The sequence below is a fragment of the Lagenorhynchus albirostris genome, chromosome 11 (assembly GCF_949774975.1).
Source record: "Lagenorhynchus albirostris chromosome 11, mLagAlb1.1, whole genome shotgun sequence".
Taxonomy (NCBI): domain Eukaryota; kingdom Metazoa; phylum Chordata; class Mammalia; order Artiodactyla; family Delphinidae; genus Lagenorhynchus; species Lagenorhynchus albirostris.
Window position 1 is genome coordinate 95,604,065 of NC_083105.1, and position 24,685 is coordinate 95,628,749.

The following is a 24,685-nucleotide window of genomic DNA, read 5'->3' on the forward strand; positions in this document are numbered from 1 at the left end:
CCAACTTCTTTTAGATCAGACTTCGAAGTCACTTACAGCACAAGCTTGAGATTGGCCCCTGCAAGCCTTAAAGAACTCGACTATTAACTGTGAACAGCATTTTGATGCTCTGGGAATGTGTGTGGGTTTGATGTGGTGTCGGAACCGAAGTAAAGCTCAGGAAAGGGAAGTGAATTTATGCAAAACTCATTTTTTTTTTCAAAACTCTTTAAAGATGAATATGGGTGTGTGTGTGTGTGTGTGTGTGTGTGTGTGAGTGCGCGTGCGTCCACGTGCACACGTGAGTGGGTGTGTATATACTTAGACCCAATTGCAAAGTGAGAGTTGCAAAGAGTTCTGGGGGTCTGAAGACACGGCCCTGAGGTCAGTCCAGTACAGGTGGAGGAAAGCCAAGTTCAGGAGCACCCGGGGCAGCTGCCTGCCATCTTAGAGCGCAGGACGCGCCAAAGGAATCAGGCTGCTGGCCAAGGAGTCCAACATCCTGCTCTGAAGATGGCCAGTAAGGAGGCGTGTGCTCCTGGGTGTGTTTAACAGAGCGCGCACACCTGGCTGGGCAACTGTGCAATCTGATACCACAGGGGGGAAACTTCTTCCTGATCTCAGGGCGTGATCGGATTCTGCCCTGAAGCAGAAGGCTTAAGTGTCCTTTTTGCAACTTTTATCCAGAAGAAAGACAAACAGACTCACTGGTCCTTCTCAATACCAGCCAAGGGTCATAAAAAATGAAGGAAGTACAGAGGAGACCCACAGTGTGGTGTCTTCGGTCACTGTCACCTTGGCCACGCTGGAAGGCTGGGGGGCAGGAAAGCTATTCTGCAACAGGCCTGATCTCACGCAATTTTATTTTTAACAAGCGCTAGGTTGTTAAAATATACCAGTGCACCCTTTTGTAAGCCTTGCCACATAAACGAAAAACACTGAGAAGTCCTTTATCAGATGACATGTCACAAGTTAGGGTTTGGAAAACACGGTAACTCCTGCTGGGGGATGGGGGATGCCCCCCTACACACAATTTCATGGGCACTTGTTACTTCATTCCTATTTCTATTTCAACAGCTCCTTAAGGAATGCGTCCTGAAACTTTCCTCGTAGACAGGTCAACTTTTAAGCAACGCAAGTGAAACCAATGACTGACGGCCCTAATGTAGTCACAGAGGTTGGAAAATGTGTCCATAAGGAGGGTGCTAGAACTAGGACTGTAATGCCTCGCAGGACCGAAAGGGAGGGAATCCCAAGATTAGACTGTTTGTCCTGATGCTCAGGCACCCAGCGCCCACCAGGGCTAGGCCCAGGTTCCCCTGCTCCCGGAAGAGTAAGCTTACCCTCGGGTCTGGTAAGGCCGGAAGGGAGAGAGAGGAGGAAATGGCCCCTCCATCACCGGCCTTGGCAGTGGAGAGGCTGGGCCAGGGGAGTGACAGTGGGAGGAACGCTGGCGGCACCACGTCATCCGGGTGTGAGGTGTATGATTTGAGGGTTCTGAAGAAGGCGTGTGCTTCGCGGCTACCCGCACCCCAGCAGCTTCATGAATGTGTCTTTTCACTGGGCACACACGGCCCTAGGCTTTGCTGCTGCCCAATGCGGCTCAGAGGAGCATCCCTGCAACAGCGCCCGACCTGCCTGCCACACAACCCCTTGTGGAGCCTGTCTGGAAGGCAAGGGAAACCTAGGACACCCTGAGAGGACAGAAGGGCCTGGGGGTCAGGCACCATGGAGACGGCCCCACCTACAGCCAGGAAGAGCCCAAGGCCAGGAGGGCTGGCGGGCAGCTGCAGGGCAGCTCTGGGAAAGAGAGCTGCTGGCAGATGACAGTTTGGGGGGAACTGTAAAAGAGCCCTGGCTGGGGTCTGGCTGGGATCGGGAAGTTGCAAGTTCTCACCTACCCTGATGCCCCCAATCCCACCTGTCTGTCTGTCAATGGCAACAAGCGTAGGGAGAAAAGGAGTCACCTGGGCCCCTATGGAAGGCCCAGGTGTGTCTGCTTGTACCTGAGCATACCTGGCTTCTCCAGACTGGTCCACCTCACACGCGTCAGATTGTTCCTAACTCTAACATACTCCCCTGACAGCCTTGTCTTTAAGGACACAGCACTGAGCTCTCCACTGCAAATGGAAATGTGGAGGCTGTCATACCATCCATATGACAGGACCTGGGGCTGCTTTTCTAGTCCTGTGGTACCTTCAGTTTTCTCGCTGCTTTAGCCCCCAGGGCAACCCACTGGGAGTGAACTAGAGCTCCAGAGAGATCACCCCCCAGGTTAAGTGTGGAAGAGAACAGCAATCTGGAGAAGACGGCTGAGGACGGAAGGGTCAGATCCCTCCCTTTTCCTGGAAGGGCAATCCCAGACTTCGCAGAAAGCTCGCAAGCTGCCCTGCTCTCGGGTCACCTCCGCCACCCAGAGAGCAGACGGGTGAGGTAGAGAGCAAGCGGCGGCCCCTCATTCCCGGAGGATCACAGTCAGCAGCGTCAGGACTGCACGCACTACAACCAACAGCCCCCAGCTCTCTCTCCCAGACCCCAGAGGCACACTGAGCCGGGAAAAGAGGACGGATTTCTGATATGTTCACTCACTTGGGGCTGTCCGTGCTTCACCCTGCGCAACCAGCCTAAAGGTTCTCAAGCCTCGTCTCCAGCTGCCTGTGTTCCTCTCTGGAATATGGGCAATCAAGATGGAAAGATCTAGCAGGTGCTCTGTGTGTACGTGTCAGTTCAGGGATTGAGTCTCATGGGGGGACTTAGGTATCGGCGTGGCCCTGCCATGCGGTCCTGACACTGCAACAGAAATGAGGTCTCTCCCTTTCTTCCTCCCTCTACCTTCAAGGGGTATTTACTCAGGACTTCAACTGTGCAAGGTTTTCAACTTACACTTCTCTTAATGTAGCACAGAGCCTAGCGCCCACCGAGCCCATTAACAGAAGATTAATAAATACTTGCTGATTTAAAAAATTCCATTCAACTAAAGGACACTGGACTTTCTCTGTGCCGGGCACTGAGCTGGACGTTGGAAATATAAAACGAATCCATCAACCTCTTGCTCTCGGTGCATTCTGACTCTAGCTAGAGGATGAGGCACATGCAAACTATAACAGGATCGCTGCCAGTAACGGAGACAAGTTCAACGAGGCTGTAGGATGCTGTGCCTGACAGCACCAGGGAAGGCTTAAGAGACGGGATTCAGATGACAAGTTGGCTACCAGGCAGGAGAAGGATCGGGGCAAGATTCCAGGCATAAAAGTTCATAACGTGGTTTGGGAGAACGACAGGTATTGGTTGGACCACAACGTGGGGCAGGAGGGTGGAGATGATTCTAGTGATAGAACGGCAGCCTGTCCAGGGCCTCAATGCCCTGATAGAGAGCTGGGTTTCATCCTGAACTGCAGCGTCAGAAAGGGCCTGGTGTGATCAATTTCTTGTTTGCCAAGAATCATTCTGGGCTGGTTGGGAAGGAGCAGGGAGTGTAGGAAGGAAGATCAGGCGGGAGACAGCTGAAGAGTCCGGGGCCAGAGGGAGACAGTGTTAGTCAGCATGGAGAAGAAAGAACAGCGTGAGAGACATGGGGTGTGGGCCGCACAGGACCCAGAAGCCCGGAGAAGCAACCACGGATGAGTCCGTTGGTGCCCCGTGGACCAGAGAACGGTCCTCACTCCCCACCCTCATCTTGGATGGCTTTTGTGGCCACACTGGCCTTTGAAGGAGAGAGAGGTGACTTGGCAGAACTATTATTACTACCCTCCTTTTGGCTCTTCTCTCCGGTGAGTCGTATCCTGGACGGTTTTCTGTAGCTCTATCATTACGCCCTGAGACTCTCAGATTCTTTTAATAGAAACCTCCACCGAGGAGAGCTGCCGTCTTCTATCCCATTAATCCTGCTCATCAGCACCTCCTGGCAGTTATCTAACCTCCATGGGACAAAAATAAATAAAGAAGTAAACGATAATAGTAAGGCTCTGCCAGGCTAGCAAACTGATCCGGGCAGGGGATTATAAGAGACACCTGTTTTTCAACACAGCAGCTGCGAACACAGTAGAAGCGTGGCATCCTGGAAACAAGAAAGAGTTCTCATTAAAACCCAAGAGTACCACAAACTGCCATGGACCGATTTCCAGCTATGTCACCTGAATGTGAAGAGAAGTTCCAATAAGACTAGACACACAAAAGGAACCCTGCTTCACTGAACTTAGAATTTGAATGTTCGTTTGCTTATGGGGAGGTGATTCACCTATTCATCCAAGTATTCTAAATCCTTAAAGCAGCTATTACGCACTTAGGGTGTTATAAACATACTAAAGCTTTTTGAAGTCTGGGTGAGCCATACCCTGTGCCGACCAAACACCTCTTCATTTAAACCAGAACACGGCCCAATGGACAAAGTGGACATTGACATAGGAGCAAATAGACAACATTTAAAATGATCTTTTCAAGATACATGCACCCCAGCATTCACAGCAGCACTATTTACAATAGCCGAGACATGGAAGCAACCTAAGTGTCCATCGGCAGATGAATGGATAAAGAAGACACGGTACATATATACAGTGGAATATTACTCAGCGATAAAAAAGAATGAAATAATACCATTTGCAGCAACACGGACGGATGTAGAGATTATCTTACTACGTGAAGTCAGTCAGAAAGAGAAAGACAAATGTTATATGATATTACTTATATGTGGAATCTAAAAAATAATACAAATTCCTGAAAAATTTACAGAACAGAAACAGACACACAGACATATAAAACAAACTTATGGCTACCAAAGGGGAAGGGGGGTGAGGAATAAATTAGGAGTACAGATTTAACAGATACACACTACTAGATATAAATAGATAAATAAGGTTCTACTGTATAGCACAGGGAACTATATTCAATACCTTGTAATAAACTGTAATGGAAAAGAATTGGAGAAAAGAATATAGATATATACACATATATGTATAACCAAATCACTTTGCTATACACCTGAAACTAACACAATATTGTAAATCAACTATACGTCAATGAAAAAAATTATCTTTTCAGTCCATTCACCACTGAAAATACCCCCCCACACACACACACACACACACAATCTACCAACATATAAGCACCACAGGCAAACTGTTTCATAGCTGCAATATGTACACATTACCTTTTCAGACCAGACCAGGGAGATGCTCTTAGAAACAGCTTGTTAACAGCCCCTCGCATTGCTGTTTAACAATCCGTTTATAGCCCATCAGGAAGCCAGCCCTCCAAGGAGATATATTTTACATCTACATGTAGGGTTTCTTTGCCACAAGGCTGGGTTTCATGCAATCTTTCACTCTATATGCTGGAAAACAGATTATGCCATGATTGCTGAGACATACGATCCTATGAGCATGCAATACATCTGCACATATACAGAGTCACAAGAACAAACCCTTGGAATAAAAGCAGAATGATGTCCCAGGAAGCACAAGCCACCCCATACAGTCCCGACCAGAACTAAAAATAGTGCAAAAAGACCTGGTGTCAGCTACCCTCGCACTGTTCCCTCTAGAACACGCTACTTCTAACCTCCAGTGTTGGTTTTTAAGCTTGAGCCTTCAATAACTGTACTTAGAAACCTTTCCCTGACCCAAAGAAGCTACTTTCCAGGCTTTGGATTGTGGAGCAATAGTTCAATGCACTTCAATTATGAGGCCATTAATGTACACAAGATGCGAACAAAGAGCGAAGCTGAAATTGTGAATTTCCCCCAAAGCCTAACATGTGTGCCCTGCGGCCACTAGGGCCAGCTGAGAGATTACCTTTCTGGCAAATGGAAACCCCTGAAGCTCTAAGTACCATCAACTGCCCAAAGTGCAGCCAGCTGGACCCCACCTGGGGAAGCGTGAGGCCAAAACTTCCCCAAAGTGGCGCAACCTTGTCAACACAGCCCCAGGCGGAGTCCCAGAAGGATTAAGAGAGAAAAGCACCCTAAGTATATACAAGACCCCAAGAAGAATCACAAGCACCAATATGGGGGCCAGAGCTGTGAAGTGGATCCTTCCTCATAATCCATCTGACATGTAGCCTGGCGGTCCACAAACGTGCATCGGGTAGGATAACGAGATTTGCCCAAACTAGGCTCTGCAGGTCATCCTAAATGGACCCAAATAAGAAACAGGAGGTGTTGCGAACTCATTTTCACCTATAACCTAGATAAAACTAACCAAGAGGCAAGAGGACTATACTCCCGTCCACCCACACCCCTCGCCATGGCAAACCTTTAAATACCACAGTTGAAATGGAAACGTACCCAGAACCATCGTTCCCTTCAATGGGACTGTTCAAGGCCATGGCTGACCACGAAAGCACGCGCAGGCATCCCCCTACCTTACAGAAGCTCCACTTGGCCATTTCACCAAATCTTTCGAGACAGACAAATTCTCAGAAAAGCAGGCTAAGGTTAACAGTGACTTGCACCCCGGGGCCCGGCTCGTCCCTCTGCTGGAATAACAGGCAGGGCCTTTCGGCGGGGTGTGCGTGGCTTTCTGCCTTTTCTTGCATTTTTAAGGTTCTTTTCCCTCCGAGGCCTCGTCCCACACATCTCCAAGCAGAGCCCACGACCTTGCACCCAGAAAATGAGAAATAAATCTGCCGTTGATGTCAGTGGATCTTTATTCATTTTCTAGGGTAGGGAGCTTAGAAAAAGCCAAGGTGCCAGGGAGGGTGGGAGCACGTAAGACGGGTATACTAATAGGTGCCCTACTTGAGATGTAACCCAACACCTAGGTCCCTGTGCCCATCTCCCTCCCGTCTGGGTGAAAGTTAAAGATCCCCTTACAGCATGCTGAAAGAGATTAGAGGATCACCACTGCAGCCTTCCTGTGCTCGCCAGCATTCCCCCAGGATTCCATCGTATCCAAAAACTGCTTCTGACCTGCAGCTGACTTTTGCTTCCGAGAAGCGTGCCCTCACCACTCATGCACGGCCCCGCCAGGAGCACAGAGCCTCAGAGGTGCACAAGAGCAGAATGCCAACTTCGGAGAGAGGCTTTGTTTCTCTGGGTCTGAGGGCAAAGCCTCTTGCCTTCCCAACGGGTATGGTCTCCCATCCCAACTCACCCTAAAGTGTTCAAGTCAGCAGACCCGGGGCAGGACTCGGGGGCACAGAGTCAAACATGGAGCTGGCAGCCTTCCAGGGGACTTGAGCTGTCGTCAGCCAAACTGGGTCATTCAGATCTCCACAACCGGGAGAAGAGGAGACTCACCCAGACTGGGGACCTAGGCCACTCAGAATTCACCCTTAAGTGACAGTTCTCCCACCCAGAGCACCTCACTTTGGAGACAGGCCAGATGGAGAGGTGCAGAGTGAGAGTGATCCTGACCTGCCGTCCCCACCCATCACTGGCCACGACTGTCAAGACCATGAGGAGAGCCACGGTCTCGACAGAACAAGGCACCAGTCAAGTGAACTCATGACCCGGATTTTTCAGATCTCAAGTCGAAAGGAGGACACGGCAGCTACCAAATGCATGAGGGGGCCAATCTTTCAGATTGCCCAGTTCCCAAAACCAGATGTGCCAACTCCAGGGCAGGAATTTGGACACAAGAGCACCCACAGAGGCCCAAAGAAATGAGAACTCACTTCTGTCCCCTCGGGTGCCCGGCCTGTGATCACAAACCTACACACGAAAAGACAGCGCTGGACCAGATGGCTGAGTCAGGAGACACGACCACGTGGTCTGCTCTGGCAGGAGGCCGACGTGACGGTCACAGATAGTGTCTGGGAAAGATATATGGTCTAGAACAATGAAGGAAGGAAGTAACATGGAAAGAAGTTGCCTTCCCTGTCTGAGCTTCCACCAAGCAGTCCAGAAAAGTACTCAGCAAACGCCTGCTCCCCTTTTATAACATCTCAGGTACGGTTCCTCTTGGCTACACCAGTGGCAGATCTATTTATCCGAGTACTAATTATTAGGCTTCAGACAATACTGGTCCCAAACTGTCTCTTCACCTGGAGTCTTCGTCAGGGATGCCAGCACTGTTCTGGCCACACCACAGCCAGGCTGGTACACGCAAGGCCACCGCTGCACACCTAGACCCACACTTTCCCCAGAGACCCAGGGAGGTGTTAGGGACACGGGTGACTTCAGAGACAGAAAGGCTGTTCTTTGGGGGTTGATTTTTTTTTTTTTAATTACAATGCTGATTTCTATCTGTAGCTCATTTCTTCCAGGAAATACTTGAGAGTCAGTATCTCATCTTTGGTTGCTGCTTCCTCGTGTACAGGGGATGTCACAGAATCAGGGATTAGTGACCTCATGATACAGAGAAATCTTCAGAAAGATGAAGCCACCTGGCCTCATCATAACCCACCGGAGAGGGCTGCAAGAGAGCTGAGCAGAAAGATCACCAAAGTTCTCTTGTGTTTTCCAGGGCGAAGGGAGAGGAACGGTTGCTCTCCAGACCTAAGCTCTTTCCTCAACGGCCTAAAAGTGCCCACACCTGCTTCTGGGGACGGCGGCGGAGGCCGCGCACATTCTCTCCCCTGTTCCTCAAAAAGGGCTATTTTCCAGGCCCCACTTCATCTTCTCATTTAAAATGGATATCAAAGGAAAACGCAGGAACGCACTGTAAGTCCACAGCAAAAGACTGCTAACAAATACTTCAGCGCCCCTCTTCACATTTACTAAAAACAAAGGTTCCCTCATGCCCCAAAGTTACAAATTTGGCTTCTTCAAACTCTTCCGTCTAAACCTCCACGAAGAGCCATCCACTCCTGACGCTTGGAACTGGAAATTCACCGCCCACGGCAAACAGTGTCTGCTCTGTGGTCAGACAGACACGGGGCTGCATGCCACACAGAAGCGGACTGAAGAATGGACGCTCCCTCTCGAGTCTCGGCCCGGTCACAAATAATAAGCAACTGTATGAACAGGCAGATCCCTGAATAGGTTTGAATACTTGAGGGCTGAGTAATAACGCCCATCAGAGGCCCTGCACAGTACTTCCAGGCTTCGGGGTTTTTCCTCTCCTTTCATCTCTGGAAACTTATTCAGAACCCTACTAGCTCTGCCCTCACAATTTGAAGATGCAAGAGGCATCTGTTTCTACCATAATTACAGCTGGCTCCTTGCTCCTGTTACTGGGGTCTGTATTCAATGAAAGTCAAAAGCGAGGCTCTGCTGAGCGCTGACTGAGCGACCCCAACCCTGGGAGAAACTCATGGCGACGGTGAGAAGAGCCCAGCCTGGGAGCTGGCCCACCTGCAAGGCCTGGAGTTCAGTTCAGGCGGTGCCACAAACCAGCCACGGGAGCTCGAGCAATACCGTCACATCTCTGAGCTCCATTTTCTCAACGGTATAAGGCAGGCACGGGACTAGAAAGTCTCTCGCCCCTTCTAGATCCCTGTGATGGGAGGATATATAAAGAGGGAGAATAACTAAGTTTGGGTGTTTTTAAAACAACGTAAGGCAGTGCCAACGGCCCCCAAAGACAGGTGTTTTTATTACCACTTCAGATGACTTAACAGGTTCAAGCTTAAGATGAACAAGTTCAAGAAGCAGCATTCGCACTCAGGTCTGTCTACTACAGGGTCCTTCCTTCCCCTAGAAGCTCTTCACGGTATGGCAATGACCGCTCCCCTCTTCTCGGGAACTTACCATCCCCTTAAGGGAAATCAGTGTTACAGAGAAGAACCAATGAATAGCATCAGGCAGAACAAAGTGCAAATCAAACTCTGAAGCAGCGCTGACTGGAACTACACGGGATCAACAGTCACATCACTGAGCGTACGCACCCACGGTGCTCACACCAGCGGGGCCACACGCCCTTTCCAGGTCATTCAGGAAATAAGACCGTTTTCCGTGTGTCTGACTCCCACATACAAAGGGAAAATACCCCCGAGGAACACACGAGCTCCGGTGAGCGTGCAGATTTACTGGGTAGTTCTTTCCTGTCTTCTTTGGGGAGTAAGGTATTATTTTTATAAGTCATTCGTCCAGATAGCTGAAGCGTGGCCTTCTAAAAACGTAACGTTATTTCTATGCCAACCATTTTCGCTGGACAGCTTTCCAAAATGCATGACACTATTTCCTAACTTCCTAAATCTCATAATTTACAGTTTGTCTTCAACTTGGACAAGGTCATAATGATGATCATTAATGCTGTCGGTCATTGTGTGGTACCAGACAAAGGGGTTTCACTCTCTAGATAGGAGTCCTCACCATGAAGCTATGCTTTCTGAGGTCTTGTCTGCTTTTTGCCAATTTTCCTGGTGTGAGTGGAACACGGTCCCGGGACAGAACACCTGGATCCTGACTCCAGCTCAGCTTTGAAGAGTACTGTGATCTCAAGCAGGCTATTTAAATGCTGCACGGGCCAGTTTCCTCATCTGTTTCATGAGATCAGGACTTAGGCTTTCTTAGTCTCTTCTTAACTCCCTCCACGCCATGTCTCTGTGTGCTTCCTTCCCTATGTCTGCTCTGAAGACAGGCTTCATTAAAGCTCTTCAAATCCACAAATGTATAAAGTCAGAGGGCCCAAATTCTCCCTTCATTCCGGGAAATTAGAACAAGGCCAGTAGGGTCAGGTATCAAGCTATCAAGAAAAAAGATAGGGCTTCCCTGGTGGCGCAGTGCTTAAGAATCCTGCCAATGAGGGGGACACAGGTTTGAGCCCTGGTCCAGGAAGATCCCACATGCTGGGGAGTAACTAAGCCCGCGAGCCCCTACTACTGAGCCCACATGCCACAACTACTGAAGCCTGCGCACCTAGAGACCATGCTCCGAAACAAAGAGAAGCCACCGCAATGAGAAGCCCGCGCACCGCAACGAAGAGTAGCCCCCGCTCGCCGCAACTAGAGAAAGCCCACGTGTAGCAACAAAGACCCAAGGCAGTCAAAAATAAATAAATAAATTTATTAAGAAAAAAGATGATTCCTTTGGTGGGGGGGGGAAATCAGGGAACACCTGAAGAGACATCAAATAGATTCCTAGAAATCACACAGTATCTTCAGATGGACATGAGGGATGGTTTTTAAAAAGCATTGCATTCGTGGATTGTGTAAAAAGTTTGAAATTGAAAAAAAAAAAAAAAGCAGTGGAAGGAGAGAGACTGACCAGGGTGTGACCAAGGTGTCTAGCTCCGAGGGTGGGCAGGATGAGACAACACGGCCCTGGCCTGTCACCCACCTGATCACCTGATGATGGGGTAAGGAGACACTGGGGGAAAGCAGAGCGAGGCAGAGAGGGAAAAGATTTCTGAGAAAAACATGAAAAGGGCACAAATGAACCCACCCACAGACAAAGTATCACTAGAGAACATCAGGGGTTGGTGTACAAATGGGAGATCTGGACGTCCATTCCAAGGTGGGTGGTGCGACGTGACCATCTGGCTACCCTGCCACGAGAGGGCCGGTTAGGGGGCACCCACCCAGAGAGGGAAGGAGCATCTCTGCCGGCTCAATTCCCACCTCTCATCTTGGCCTGTGGGAAGCTCCCCCACAGCCCCATTACTCTGGGTTTCCTAACTTTCTTCATAAAGGTGGCTGTCCTTGCGTCTTGGGTCAGGAGAGAAAGTGCTTTGGAACTGCAGTCCCGAGATGTAGACTCGGTGAAGCTCGGGCCAGAGTACAGCCTGGAAGATCTCAGACCAATACATCGCTTCACAGCTATGGGCTTCAGGCTCCTCCTTTGCAAAACAGGGAGAAAACCTGCATCCCGGAGGGAGTAGTAAAGAGCAAACGAGATAATGCAGATAAAACGCTTAGCCCAAGGACCAGCACACAGCAGTATCCAATAAACGATGGTGGTGATGATGCAGGATGACCACCAACGCAGCACACAAACCCCTTTAATTACCCAGACCTTACAAGGCTCCCAAACGCAGGTGTTCCACAGTTTCCCATACGCTTAGTCCACAGGCCTGAGTAAGCAATTAGCTCATCTGGGGCTCCACACCTAACAAACACAGGCTAATACCTTCCTTGTCACCACCCCACATACTCCCCAAATTCAAGGTCATTTAGCCAAAGACCAGGCTGAACTGTATACTTTCACTATCTAAAAAGAAAGGGTGATCAAGAAAATTCACAGAGCAAGCAACATACTGATGGTACTATTTCGATGCGGAAGGTACCGTCTCCAGCACACGGCAGCCCTCATTTCTCACCAGCTGATGGTGTGGACACAAGTCATTTCTGCCTGTTCGCACGGAGGCTCAGCCTGAGACACCCTGGAAAGCCACGCTCTATTAGGCTGGTTCCTGTATGTTCAAAAATCAATGAAAATGTGTTTGTTTTTTAACAGGCTATTGTTCTAACTTCTCACTAACTTTACCCTTTCTCTCTCCAAATACTAGGCTTGGCAGCGACTGGTCTTTAAGCTGGGCCCCTTCTGGCGTGGGAACCCTGCGTCAACTTACACTCGTGCTATTCAACGCATCCACACAGAGGCTGGTTTCTACAACAAATGCGGCAGTGAAGGACTCTGCCAGAAAACCACCATCAGTGCGTCTCCTGAAGTAGCATTCACAGAGACAAATACTTCGTTTGTACACCCCACACCCTAGGGGGCTTCGTTTGGCACCGGGAGATCCACACCACAGGGCAACTTTTCAACATCCGTAACAGAACGCACCTGCTCTTCAAGATGGTCCTCACACGCCCTCCCCACCTGCCCCCAGCCTGCCTCAGTGTGCTCAACTCAGATGCCCAGAATTTGTTTTAGTTCCACCTTCCTCTGGTGCCCGTTATTTGGGGTGTTTCTTCCCTTCAATTACCTATGCTAAAGAGGTAAGCTACTTCCCTAGGACCAGCTGCCATGTTTTTAGCTGATGCAGAGCCTACTGTGTAATAATTAAGGTGTACAGTTGAGCCTAGGGCCCCCTCAAGGATTCCTCAGAAAAGGCCCTGCTAACAGGTCCAGCACCCTCAGCCCAAAAGAGAAGTACCAGTCCCTCACATGGTATAAAAAAGTACCACTGCACCCCACCATCCCATCTTTGGGTATAAATCCAAAGAACTCAAAGCAGGATCTCAAAGAGGCATTTGTACAGCCATGTTCACCGCCGCAGTATTCACAACACCTGTGAGATGAGAGCAACCCAGATGTCCATCAACAGACGAATGGATAAAGAAAATATGGCAAATACATAAAATGGAATATTACACAGCCTTGAAGAAAAGGAAATCCTGTCACATACTGCAACATGGATGAGGCTCCAGGCCATTATGCTAAGTGAAATAAAGAAAGTATGATTCCACTCGTATGAACTATTTAAAGTAGTCAAAATCAGAAAGAAAATAGGAAGGTGGTTACGGAGGGCTGGGAGAAGGGGAGAGGGGAAATGGGTGTTGAGTGAGTATAGAGTTTCAGTGTTGCAAGATGAAAAAGTTCTAGAGATCAGTTGCACAACAACGTGAACAGACAACACGACTGAACTGTACCCTTAAAAATGGTTAAGATGGTAAATTTAATGCTACATGCTTTCTACCAGAATACAAAAAATGTATTGCTGTAGATGGTGGTGCAAATACAAGTCCATGAAGCCCTTCTTCCCTCATCCCCCCCTCCTACTCCTTCCTCTTCTCACATCTAACAATATACCCTCTGGACCCAGGGCTCCAACACACACCATCTTCCTTGGCACGTACCTCTGTGCCCTCATACCAGCTGGCTTTCGATTAAAATGGACCAAGCTGGGAAGTGCTAGAGAGTGTGCAGCCTGTTGTATCGAATCTCCTTGGCCTCTCATAGGGATGCACCGTGAACCCAGCCCAGTGAGGGACAGGGGCCTGAGAACCAGGGGGTCTGCGTTGCTCTAAACCTGGCTCAGTCACCGATCAGCTGAAGCAAACAATTTAGCTGTGTGGACCTCCTCTCCATAAAAATCAGACGTTGTAGGGACTTCCCTAGTGGCGCAGTGGTTAAGAATCCTCCTGCCGGGCTTCCCTGGTTGGTGCAGTGGTTAAGAATCTGCCTGCCAATGCAGGGCACACGGATTCGATCCCTGGTCTGGGAAGATCCCACATGCCGCGGAGCAACCGAGCCCGCGCGCCACAACTACTGAGCCTGTGCTCTAGAGCCTGCGAGCCACAACTACTGGAGCCCACGTGCCACAACTACTGAAGCCCGCAGGCCTAGAGCCTGTGTTCTGCCACAAGAGAAGCCACTGCAATGAGAAGCCCGCATAGTGTAACAAAGAGTAGACCCCGCTCACCGCAGCTAGAGAAAGCCCGCACACAGCAACGAAGACCCAACGAAACCATAAATAAATAAATAAATAAATAAGAATCCGCCTGCCAATACAGGGGACATGGGTTCAAGCCCTGGTCCAGGAAGATCCCACATGACGCGGAGCAACTAAGCCCGTGCCCCTAGAGCCCGCGCTCCGCAACAAGAGAAGCCACTGCAGTAAGAAGCCCGCGCCCCGCAATGGAGAGTAGCCCCCGCTCACCGCAACTAGAGAAAGCCCGTGCGCAGCAACAAAGACCCAACACAGCAAAAAAATACACTCAAATCAGACGTTGGCCCAGGTGATCTTTATAGTCTCTCAGCTCTTAGATTCTCAAAGTTCCCTGATTCACTTGCTGAAGACCCTGGGGAAAACTTAGAAGCCTGCTAATCTGAACCTTCTCCAGTGATTCCTCAAGCCCCTGTCTCGTATCTTTTACCCAGTTCCATGTTGTTTGTTGAGACACAAAAGCAGTTTTTGAAAATGTTATCAAAATAAGAAAACATTATTATTAGGCCAAAATTCTACCAGTAATAATTTTTAGGCAGACACCCAAGGGAGCGCTCTAGGCCTCCTGTGACAGCAGGGTGGCCCTAGTAACCACTGTATGCTAGCCTGTGGGTGAAGTGTTAAGTCACTCCGAGCACACAGGACAGAGAGCGGAAAGGGTACTGACCTCCTTCCATGCTTCACTGCAAGTCAGCGAACGTTACTGACACACATTTCTGAGCCAGGTGCCAAGGTGGGCACCAGGACGCAAAGATAATCGCCACTAAACCCAAGGAGCTCAGAGCCCAGGAGGGGAAACCCAGAGACTCCCAGAAAGCAGCAAAATAGAGATTGCATTCCGCTAAAAAAGCCAACCAGTACGGAGGGCAGGGAAAGGAGGGGCCAGGAATGTTACGCAACTATTTCTCTGTACTATCCTGGATAGTTCTAGCCGGCCGCCCAGCCAGCCTTACGCAGGGCTGTGTCTGCTGGGCCATAGTTACTTTCCACTGCAACTTGGCTGAAGTTAAAACTGAACAGGTGACTTGAAGGTGAAGGCTGATGATGGAAAAGATAGCCTCTTCCTTTCTCCCGTACCCAGCAGTCAGCCACACGATCCTCCGAAAAAAATAATTTGACTTTTTACAGAGTTAGGTGACCCCGTCCTTACATTGAAACAACCCCAAATGGTCAGGAATGGAAGCATTTAATCTCTCACGATGAGGGCGCCCAGTGCAGACAAACAGTGGGGCGCAGCCATAGTTTGGGTGACCTTGGGCTGGTCAACCTGTCTTCTGCTATAAACATGTGTCTGATATTAACTTCCCTGCGGTGCCGGGAACATGCTTATAAAGTGCAAAAGAAATATAAAAGCCAATATCAGGCATTCATCAGCAACCACCACCATGAAAGTGATACAAAGATGTCACTGACTGATTCAGAAACTTTCACCCTGGAAATTCCACCGAAATCGTACACTACTCTTTTCTAGCACAGAAGTAAACAGAGTACTTCCCTCTGTGGCTGCCTCTGGTCAGGCTCCTCTGTGCTCCATCACACCAGCTGCTGAGGAATTTACTGCCTGCTGACCAGCTGCTTGTAAGGAATGAGAGCCAGGGAGGAAGGTTTCAGGAGTAGACAGGAGGAGTGAAGGAAATCTCTCCACACAGAGAGCCTTCCGTGTCACATGTCCTCAGGATATCAGAGCCATCAGGTCATCCTTGAAAGCTCCTGACACTCATTCTCTGCTCCACAGAAAACTTTATTGTTTACTGGACTGTAGAAAAAAATCCCAGTTCTTGTGGGTTCCCAGCAAACATTTTTTATTATGCAGTCACTGTACCACATCCCAAGGACTGAGGGAAACACCGCACACATCACCAGAGCATTTTCAGACAAGCTAGAATAAGCCCAGTCCTTGATCTCCGGCGCTTCTTACTGGAACGTTGCAAACTAAACAAACTCTGTGGAAAAACGCACTTCACATATGTGCATTTAAACATATGCACAGTCCAAGCAAACAGTCATATTCTGGTTCCATAAAGAGCAATCCAAAATAAAAGCGATACTTTCATTACTAGTGAAGACCATTAAATCTAATTACAGAGAAATACAGAGTGAGAAAAGAGGCTCCCGAAAAGAACTGCGGGGTAAACAATAAGGAAAAAAATGATATACAAACTACGGCTGCAATTTTTATGTCACATGTAAGACACTGTGCTGTCTGGGTTTAGGAATGATTCCATCCATGTGTGTAAGGAAAGGGCTGCTGTAGCCTTCCACTGGGGTACAATAAGGTGAGCACCTGCAGTACCCAAACATAAGCCCCTCAGAACAGGGGGCATATGCAGTCTCTTTAGAAGAGACATCGAGAAAAGTCACAGAAAGGCTTGTTTTTTGTTGTTTTCACCCTAAAATCACTATCTCATAGTTGGTCCAGGTTCTCCCCAGGTCAGATTTATTGCCATAGAGCTAAATACAATTTACTGATTTCATACCCTAGTATTCAGTTACCTCTGTTTGTGTTATGTAGTGTCAGATAAATTAGATCAGGCATACCGTAGGATTTTCCTGAACTCGTAGAATCAAATTTATACAGCAAAAGAAATTGGTTTTGAAGTATAAACCTACCTAACATCTTTACTCTGACACTCCCCTGCTACCGCAGACATACTGCTATCCCCAGATATGTACAAACACAGAAACCCGAAAGTTCCACCGGGCATTTTTTTGCGAGGCAAAAACAAAGAAACCCAACCCACCTTTTCAGTTCACATTAGCCCTAATTCAAACCCCATGAGAATCTTGCCTGATAAGAAACACTAACACCTGAGTATAATTATGAAACCCTAATAAGCAAACATGAGAAAATACTGTTTCCTCTAAACAGATCCTATGGAAAAGCCATGTTAAAGCAGGAAAGGTTTCTCGAATTCTCCATAGATGAAGAAAACTGGTTACTTGTGCATTGTCTCTGCAGGGTTCCCTCAATGAACACAGTTAATGGGCCAAGCCACAAACTTCAGGAGCTTCAGCGTCTCACAGAAGCAAAAGGCTTTTCCATCTGGGTACTGATGGAACAGTGAAATGGAAGTGCACACCAAATGCAAGGACGGGCAAAATAATTGGGGGAGATGGACAAATCAGTCTGCCTCCTCACGGTGGCAAACTTTACGACAACTTTCTAGAAGCAACAAACCGCAACACCACTAGCCTTTATAGACACACATATATATAAATGTACACACACAACTACTTGGAAGGTAAATGCTGTGTTTGCAAACATCCTTCACCATCTTGCATTTACAATACTGAAAACCATGGCCAGAAAGCTGGGAGATTTCTACTCTTAGCTCTCCTCTCTGCACTGTCAAACTGGGAAGGTCATTTTGTCTGGTCACTTAGGTAATTCTCCCTCTCTGCAACACGGGAGTTTTCTACTTTGGGATTGCTCAGCGTTCACATGCATCAGAGTAAAATAACCATTCAGCGACTTTATTCACCTTGGTTTAAAGGGAAAAAAAAAAGAAAGAAAAGAAATTCATTGTGCAATGCCCAGGAAAAGCTGACACCACGACTGTCTCTCCGACAAGCGCTTGCAATTACAATGCGGGGGTGGGGGGGAATCTGTCTGATCCGACTCTGTGAGCCCTTAAAAAAAAGAAATGATTCCAATCCCAATGGAGCCGGAGAACTTTTTTTTCTAAGGAGACCACCCCTCGGGAACAAAAGTTCCATTTCGGTCACATGTTGGGAGTACGAATAGGGACCAGGTTTTTTTAAAGGCGCACTAATTACGGGGGTGTTTTACAGTCCTGGAGACCACTCGGGCTCCTCCAGACCGACAGTGACTGGCATTTCATTGTCAAAAAGCAAAGGGGTGAGGTGAGGGCGCAGGAGCCGACAGGGCGCTCGGCGGGAGGGGGGGAGCAGCAAGGTTACACTAAAGGGTACGCTGCCGCCGCGAGCCGCGTCTCCTTCCCCGGCGCCCCAAATAATTTCCTGCGAACAGAGCGACTGCAACAGTCCCCTCACAACTGAAGAGCCCAGTACGACTGGCCGGGCCGGTGCAGCTCAAGGTTTTCCACCCCGGAGAGGGAGGGGGAGAAGATCTTTACCTTAATGCTACACTGAGCAGGAGTCTCAGACATGTCTCACAGCGAGAGAGATCAGGAAGTTCTCAGTTTTTTTCCACTTTCCTTTCCTCTCCCCAACCCAGAAACGCTCCACAGCCGGCCGGACGCAGTCATTTAAGAAGTTTCTTGCAGCATCTCTCCCGGCGGCCGCCCCGGGGGGCCGCGAGCGCGCGGGGCGGGGCGGGCGCCGGCGGAGTCGCCGCGCGGGGCGGCGGGGGCGTGGGAGCCGGGCGGCGCGGCGGCGGGGTCTGCAGGTCGCGGTGCGGCGCGGCGACCCGGGACGCAGCCCGGCCGGCCTCCCGCTCTCTCCTCCCACCCGGGCCGGCGCCCCCGCCCCCCGCCCTCCCGCCGCTCTCCCTCGCTCTCTCTCTCGAATGTTTTCCTTCCTGGAAGAGAGAAACTGAAAGGCAGAACTAAGAAAGCTCTTTGCTCATTGATCTTGAGAGTTTCAGTGCAGAAACTGACGTGAATTCCCAGCACTGAGCTCTGCCTCTTAAAGGAGCCACCAGGAAATAAAAGATCGGGTTACAGCCCCGCATCGGAGAAATAAAAGCCGGGCCGGGGTGGGGGAGGGGCGGCGGCGGGGGCGCGGGCGGAGGATCCCGGGGAGCGGGGCCGCGCGAGGCCGCGGCTGCTAACTAGGCGGGCGGCGCGGCCCCCGCCGGCCTGGCGCGGGGCGTCCTAGGCTCCGCTGGGCCGCCGCCTGGCTCGCGGAAGACACGCCGAGAAACGTTCCATCGGGGCCCCAGAAACCTCAGAACAGGTTTTATTAAACGCCTCCCCTCCCCTAGCTCCGTCTCTTGGATACATTGAAAGGCACAGGGTTTCCCCACCCCCCGCCGAGCGCAGACGCAATGAAAATAATTATATAGGAAGGGACATTCCGGTAAGGACGCGGAATCCGAAGGAGGAAGTAAAACAATAGCCTTTGTTCTGCTTCTCGACCGCGGCCTCTTTAAGAGAATCCACCAGGAAATGGGAGATCGGGTTACAGCCCGCACCGGGGTAAAGGGGCGAGCTAGCGAGCGAGCGAGTCGCTGAGCGCGACGTCGGAGACAAAGCGGGGCGGCCGCCGGCAGAAGCCCAGCCTGGCCGCGGGGGATTCCCCGCGAAGGTGGGCGCCCGGAAAAGAGGAGGTGCGCGCGCCCGCCAGGCCGGGGATGCGGGCGCTGCCCCAGCCGAGCACGCGTCCTGGAGAAGGAAAGGCTGTTGGGAGGTTATCAAAGGCAGTTGAGTTCCTTTTCCTGACCCCCCCTTCCTCCCTGTTTCGAAATCCTCTGTCTTTTTAAAGCAATAGCGGCCGCTACCAACCGAAATAGGTGACTCGACTGCAAAGTTGACAGGACGTGTTCCTGGAGATAATACCCCTCCCCAGGACTGCTTCTCTGAAACCATCATTGGCGGATGGGATGACCCCGGGATCCTGCCGGGGGAGGAATATTTGGTTGGAAAAACAATTGAGAGGAGGTTAAATCCTGTCGGGCTGAAGGTTCTAGCCTTGAGTACGTGCAGTCTGATCACTCTATGATTTTTATTGTTATTTATAGTCTCTGAAAATGCTCTGAAGTGTCCACTGCAGAAGGTTGAGAACATTATACTTATGTTTAAATTCTAAACCCTGCTAATACGTACGGCTTTAATGTGTGGATGTGTATTAAATTACAAATATATAAATACATATGTATAATGTGTGTCTATAGTATATACAGATAAACCAGGACAGATTTCCCAGACCCTCCCCATTACACGGATTTTTCCTACCCACTTGCCTTCATCTCTCCACATAATAAATTGTGTTCAGACTTCTTCACACGCTCATTCGAAGAACACTCTGAACCAGAATTTATTAAAGGGGTTGGAATGGGAAAAGAGTCCTATTGCTGGGATGGTGGGAATAATGGGATTTTGTGAGTCTCCGAGGACCTCAGCAGTCCATGTCACGTGGTAGTCCTGTCCTTCCCGAGAGCGCTCATGTCCACACCAGCTCTTCTGCCCTGGACCACCTGCTGCTCCCACCTCAACCCACACACACGCGTCTACTTTTGATCCCTCGGCTGGTGTTGCAGGCGTTGGTTCTGATGTCCCATTGCTGGGTTAAGTCCTGTAAACCTCTACATCCCTTACTTATCAGCATGATCTTTGGCAACTCACTCTCTCAGCTTGGGTAAAATGGGGTGGGGAATATTACCTATCTCCTAAGATTCCTGTGAGTATTTATTAAATGAGCAAATATGTACAAAGTGATGAATTATCTGAGTTCTTATTATATACTTTATCTGCTCAATGAACGTTAGCTACCATTATTTAACCTCAGGACTGAATTAACTCTCAACTTTGTTCTATCTCCTCGTTACCTTCTCCAGGTGACTCAACAAAAGTGGCGTGTAAAGGAGACTGTGTGTGGTTCCAAAGCAAACTACGCAGTAGCAGCTGTGGAAAACATTGCATTTAGCCAGGGGTTGGTGATTTCTTTCTGGAAAGGGCCCAATAGTGAATATTTTAGGCTTTGTGCTCCAAGAGACAAAATTGAGAATATGTAGATACTTATATAGCAATAGAGAAAACAAATATGTACAGTTTTGTTTTTATTGACAAAATATAAGGTGTAATAATAAGAGTTGTAATACAGGTCTAACAATGAGAGGAATGGAACTCTTTTTTTTTTTTTAAGGGGGATAACATTTCACTTAGTTAAACCCCAGTTTAAACTAAATGTTCTCTATCATCAAAATTGACTGCAAATGTTTATCTGCTAATGGTGATCTGTCATGAGATTTCACATATTTCATTTGGAAGTATCTTTTCATCCAGATAGGATCCTGCCAAATGCATCAATCCATGAGCATATGGTTCTACTTGAGCATACTTATTGCTTATAAGGCATTTATACAATTTTATTGGAATTCTATAAATTCTCTTGATATTTCCCCTTTAGCGTGTCATTACATTGCAGATTAATCACTTCCAATTGAAAGGTAGAAGTGCCTCAACTGCACAGTGAAGTGGATTTTAAATATGAAAATATCCTTTTCACTTGCATCAAAATCCAAAAACCACTGCTGGAACTGTAGTTTGAGTTCAGAAAATAGAACTGCTGCAAATGTGTGTTAGAATGGACATCTTGCTTCTTGTCTTAACTTTTGACCATATAGGAAATGTATAAAGCAGCTTTATATTATTTGTGATTCAAACAATGTTAATTGTGTCGAAATGATTTAACTGCAGTATAAGCTCCACATATAGCTATATTTTGCCTTGTAGTTTTAGGTTTAATTCATGAAAAACAGACTTGATAAAGTCTGTAGCAAAACTAATTTCCAAAACCACTCAGTAATAGTAGTCAAGGGAAGTTGTTTTCATTCACTCATTCCCATTTGTCAGGTGTTTCTCTATTCCTTGTTTCCTGACTTCTTTGGGGTAATTAGGTATTTTTTTTCATATTCCATTTAAATTCCTAGATGGTCTTTCTAGTGTTTCTTTTTTACATTAAATATAGTGGTTGCTCTAGAAATTACAATTTGCATCTTTAATTACCACAGTCTATCTTCAAATAATATTATTCTATCTCATAAATATATAAGAAACTTACAACAGCATAATTTCATTTATCCCTCTCCCATCCTTTATGATATCGTCCTATATTTTATTTCTACCTGTGTTACAAAACCCACCATACATTGTAGGGGGTTTTGATTTTTTTTTTAATATTGTAAATATGTGTGTATAATGAAGGTACTAAAATATGTCTCTTTTTAATCTGTCCAGCTATTTATCCTTTCTGGTACTTTCTTATTCCCTCTTGCAGATCTAGTATCATTTCTGTTTGGCCTCAAGAACTTCTTTGGCATTTCTTGTTGGAGATAAAGTCTCTCAGCTTTCTTTGTGTCAGAATGTCTTTATTTCACATTCATTTTTGAAGGATAATTTTCAACTGTGTATAAAATTTTAGGTTGACAGATATTTTTTTTCCTTTTGGCACTTTAAACATTTCATTCCATCTCTGTCTCCATTATTTTTAAGAGTCATTTGTAGTTCATATTTTAGCTCCCTGTGTGTAATGTCTTTTTTTCTCTGGCTGTCATTAAGATCTGGTCTCTAAACTTGGTTTTCAGAATTGTGACTAGGATGTGCCTACATGTGGGGTTTTTTTGGTTTGTTTGTATTTATTCTTCTTGATGTTGGCTACAGTTCTTGGACCTATAAGTTGGTATCTTTCGTCAGTTTTGGAAAATTCTGATCTGTTATCTCTTTGAATATTGTTTTCTGCCCATTCTTTCTACTCCTTTTTTTTTTTCCTGCAATGATACAAGTGTTAGACCAACTGACATTGTTCAATAGACCCAAATGCTCTATTGTATTTATCATTTTTTCTCTTTGACTTTCAATTTGGATGCTTTCTATTTATCTCTTTTCCAAGTTTTTTTCCTCCGTTATTGTCCAACTTACTGCTAAGCCTATCAAGTTCTTTACTTCTGATACTGTATTTTTAGCATTTCCATTTTTTAATATTCTCCATCACTTTTCTGAAGTTGCTCATATCTTTATTTATGGGTTCTACCTTTTTTTTTAAAGTCCTTTAGCATTTTTGTTATAATGTGATAATTCTCAAATGTGAGGTTTTCTTGGTTAACTTCAGTTGGTTTCCTTACTTGACCATGAGTTACATTTTCTTGCTCTTTTGTGTGTGTGTCTTGCTATTTTTTACTCTATGCTGGACATTTTATGTAAAACTACATACATTTTCTGTAAAACTACATACATTTTCTGTAAAAATACAGTAGACAATGAATTAAATATTTTCCTCCAAAAAGGGCCACACACATTCTCCTATAAGACCACTAGAATTGGAGCTGAGTAGATATAATCTATAGTTGAGCTAGATGGGGGCTTTGTTGTAATTTTTCAGTTTGATTCAGTTCACCACAGGTTTCAAATATTTTGAAGGCAAGATCAGAACTTTTCCTATAAGCAAATACTGTCTTAGAGCTGTTATCTCAGCTGTTCTGCCTTGCTTGATGTCTTCATTAGCTATCAAGCCTTCAGGCAGGCTCTCCCTTCTCTCCTGCCCTGACCCTCAATTTTTCTTAGCTGAAGGCCTGGAGTGCCATGGGTTTTCTCTCAGCTCTCCCACCCTCTACAAGTCTTTCTTAACTAAAAGCCCAATGTGTCTCTGAGAGTGTCTCTCAGCTCTTCTTCCCTGCCCTTCTGTTTATGGCCCTATCCCAGTAGTTAGTGAATATCAATGGGAAAGAATAGTGAGGTAGTATAGTTGCACTCTGTGCCTGTGATTCCCCTGGATTCTAATCTGTCGTATAAGCCCACCCACGGCCATTAAAATTTGTTAAAAGTCAGGCTGATTTCTCCTTGCCATCATCTATGGTGGAGTCCTATACTTCAGTCAGGGGTGAGAACCACTGTGGATCTTTTCTTTCATTTGAAGGATTGTCATTTTCTGAAACTTAATTCACTTAGGTTTCTTTGTGCTCTCATCTCTCTGATGGTTTTTTAAATTATAATTATGTAGATTATCTGGTTTGTTTTAGGTGTTAGGGAATGAATTATGGTCTCTTGTGACTTTCTACATACAAACTGGAAGAGGAACCTGAATGTCTAGTCTTTATCCTCCAAAAGAGTGATGAGGAGTGGCGAGAAGTGGGGAAGAATGAAGTTAAGAACCATGTGGAAGTGGATGTGCTTAATTAAAAAACATGGCCATTATTGTAGTATAATGTTATGTTTTTACAATGAAAATAATAACATTTAAAAAATATAAACTGCAAAAAAAAAAAAAACCCCACAAAAAAACACCATCCACATATCTCTGCCAAATCAGAATTCCTTAACCTAATGGGCATGCTTCTGTAAAAAGGATCTGTCATAACTGGTGGGGTGGGAAAGAAGAGGAGAAATGTTTCTGCTTATCCAAAGAAGACATGGGTTTTTAAATCTTAAGAGTCACTGCCTTAAACTATATATTTTCTTTACTATATCAGTCAGGGTGCATTCAGGCAGAATTACCTCCGTGTGTGTGTTGTGGGAGTGTATTGTGTATATATATATAGAGAGAGAGAGAGAGAGAATGATTGTGTATTTCTGATGGCATGCTGACTGATACAGTAAAGGAAATATACATATATACAGCAGGCAGTTGGGAAGAGCAGATCTTCCAGCTGGGTGAAACCAAGAAATCAAGAAATGGGTGAAATCTATGCTCAACTATGGGTGAAACCAAGAAAAAGCTAGAACTCAAAAGCATGAGCTGGAGCCCACGAGAATGGACTGAAACCTATGTCAATCTCATTGCCTCTGACCTTGATGTCCTGGGTGTCCTGCACAAGCTGGGGCCCTTTGTCATGGAACTAAAGGCACACACACACACAC

At 47.2% G+C, this 24,685-nt stretch overlaps 1 protein-coding gene and 1 long non-coding RNA gene across 6 annotated transcripts in view; one reads left to right on the forward strand and one right to left on the reverse strand.

The window, feature by feature from the left end:
- The window catches only part of ETV6 (ETS variant transcription factor 6), a 241,102-nt gene extending 222,654 nt beyond the window's left edge, over positions 1–18,448 (reverse strand). For all 5 annotated transcript variants that reach the window (XR_009543592.1, XM_060166889.1, XM_060166887.1 and 2 more), the window contains exon 1: positions 18,287–18,448. Coding sequence is in view for 4 of the 5 variants with exons in the window: in XM_060166889.1 (XP_060022872.1) it covers positions 18,287–18,319 (33 nt within the window). In the remaining variant the exon portion in view is untranslated. The remainder of the gene's footprint in view (positions 1–18,286) is intronic.
- Positions 18,449–19,256: 808 nt separating this feature from the next.
- Positions 19,257–23,996, forward strand: LOC132529853 (uncharacterized). The gene is made up of 3 exons (XR_009543593.1): positions 19,257–19,533; positions 20,668–20,762; positions 23,848–23,996. It is a non-coding gene; the product is annotated as an uncharacterized LOC132529853 (long non-coding RNA).
- The last annotated feature ends 689 nt before the right edge of the window (positions 23,997–24,685 follow it).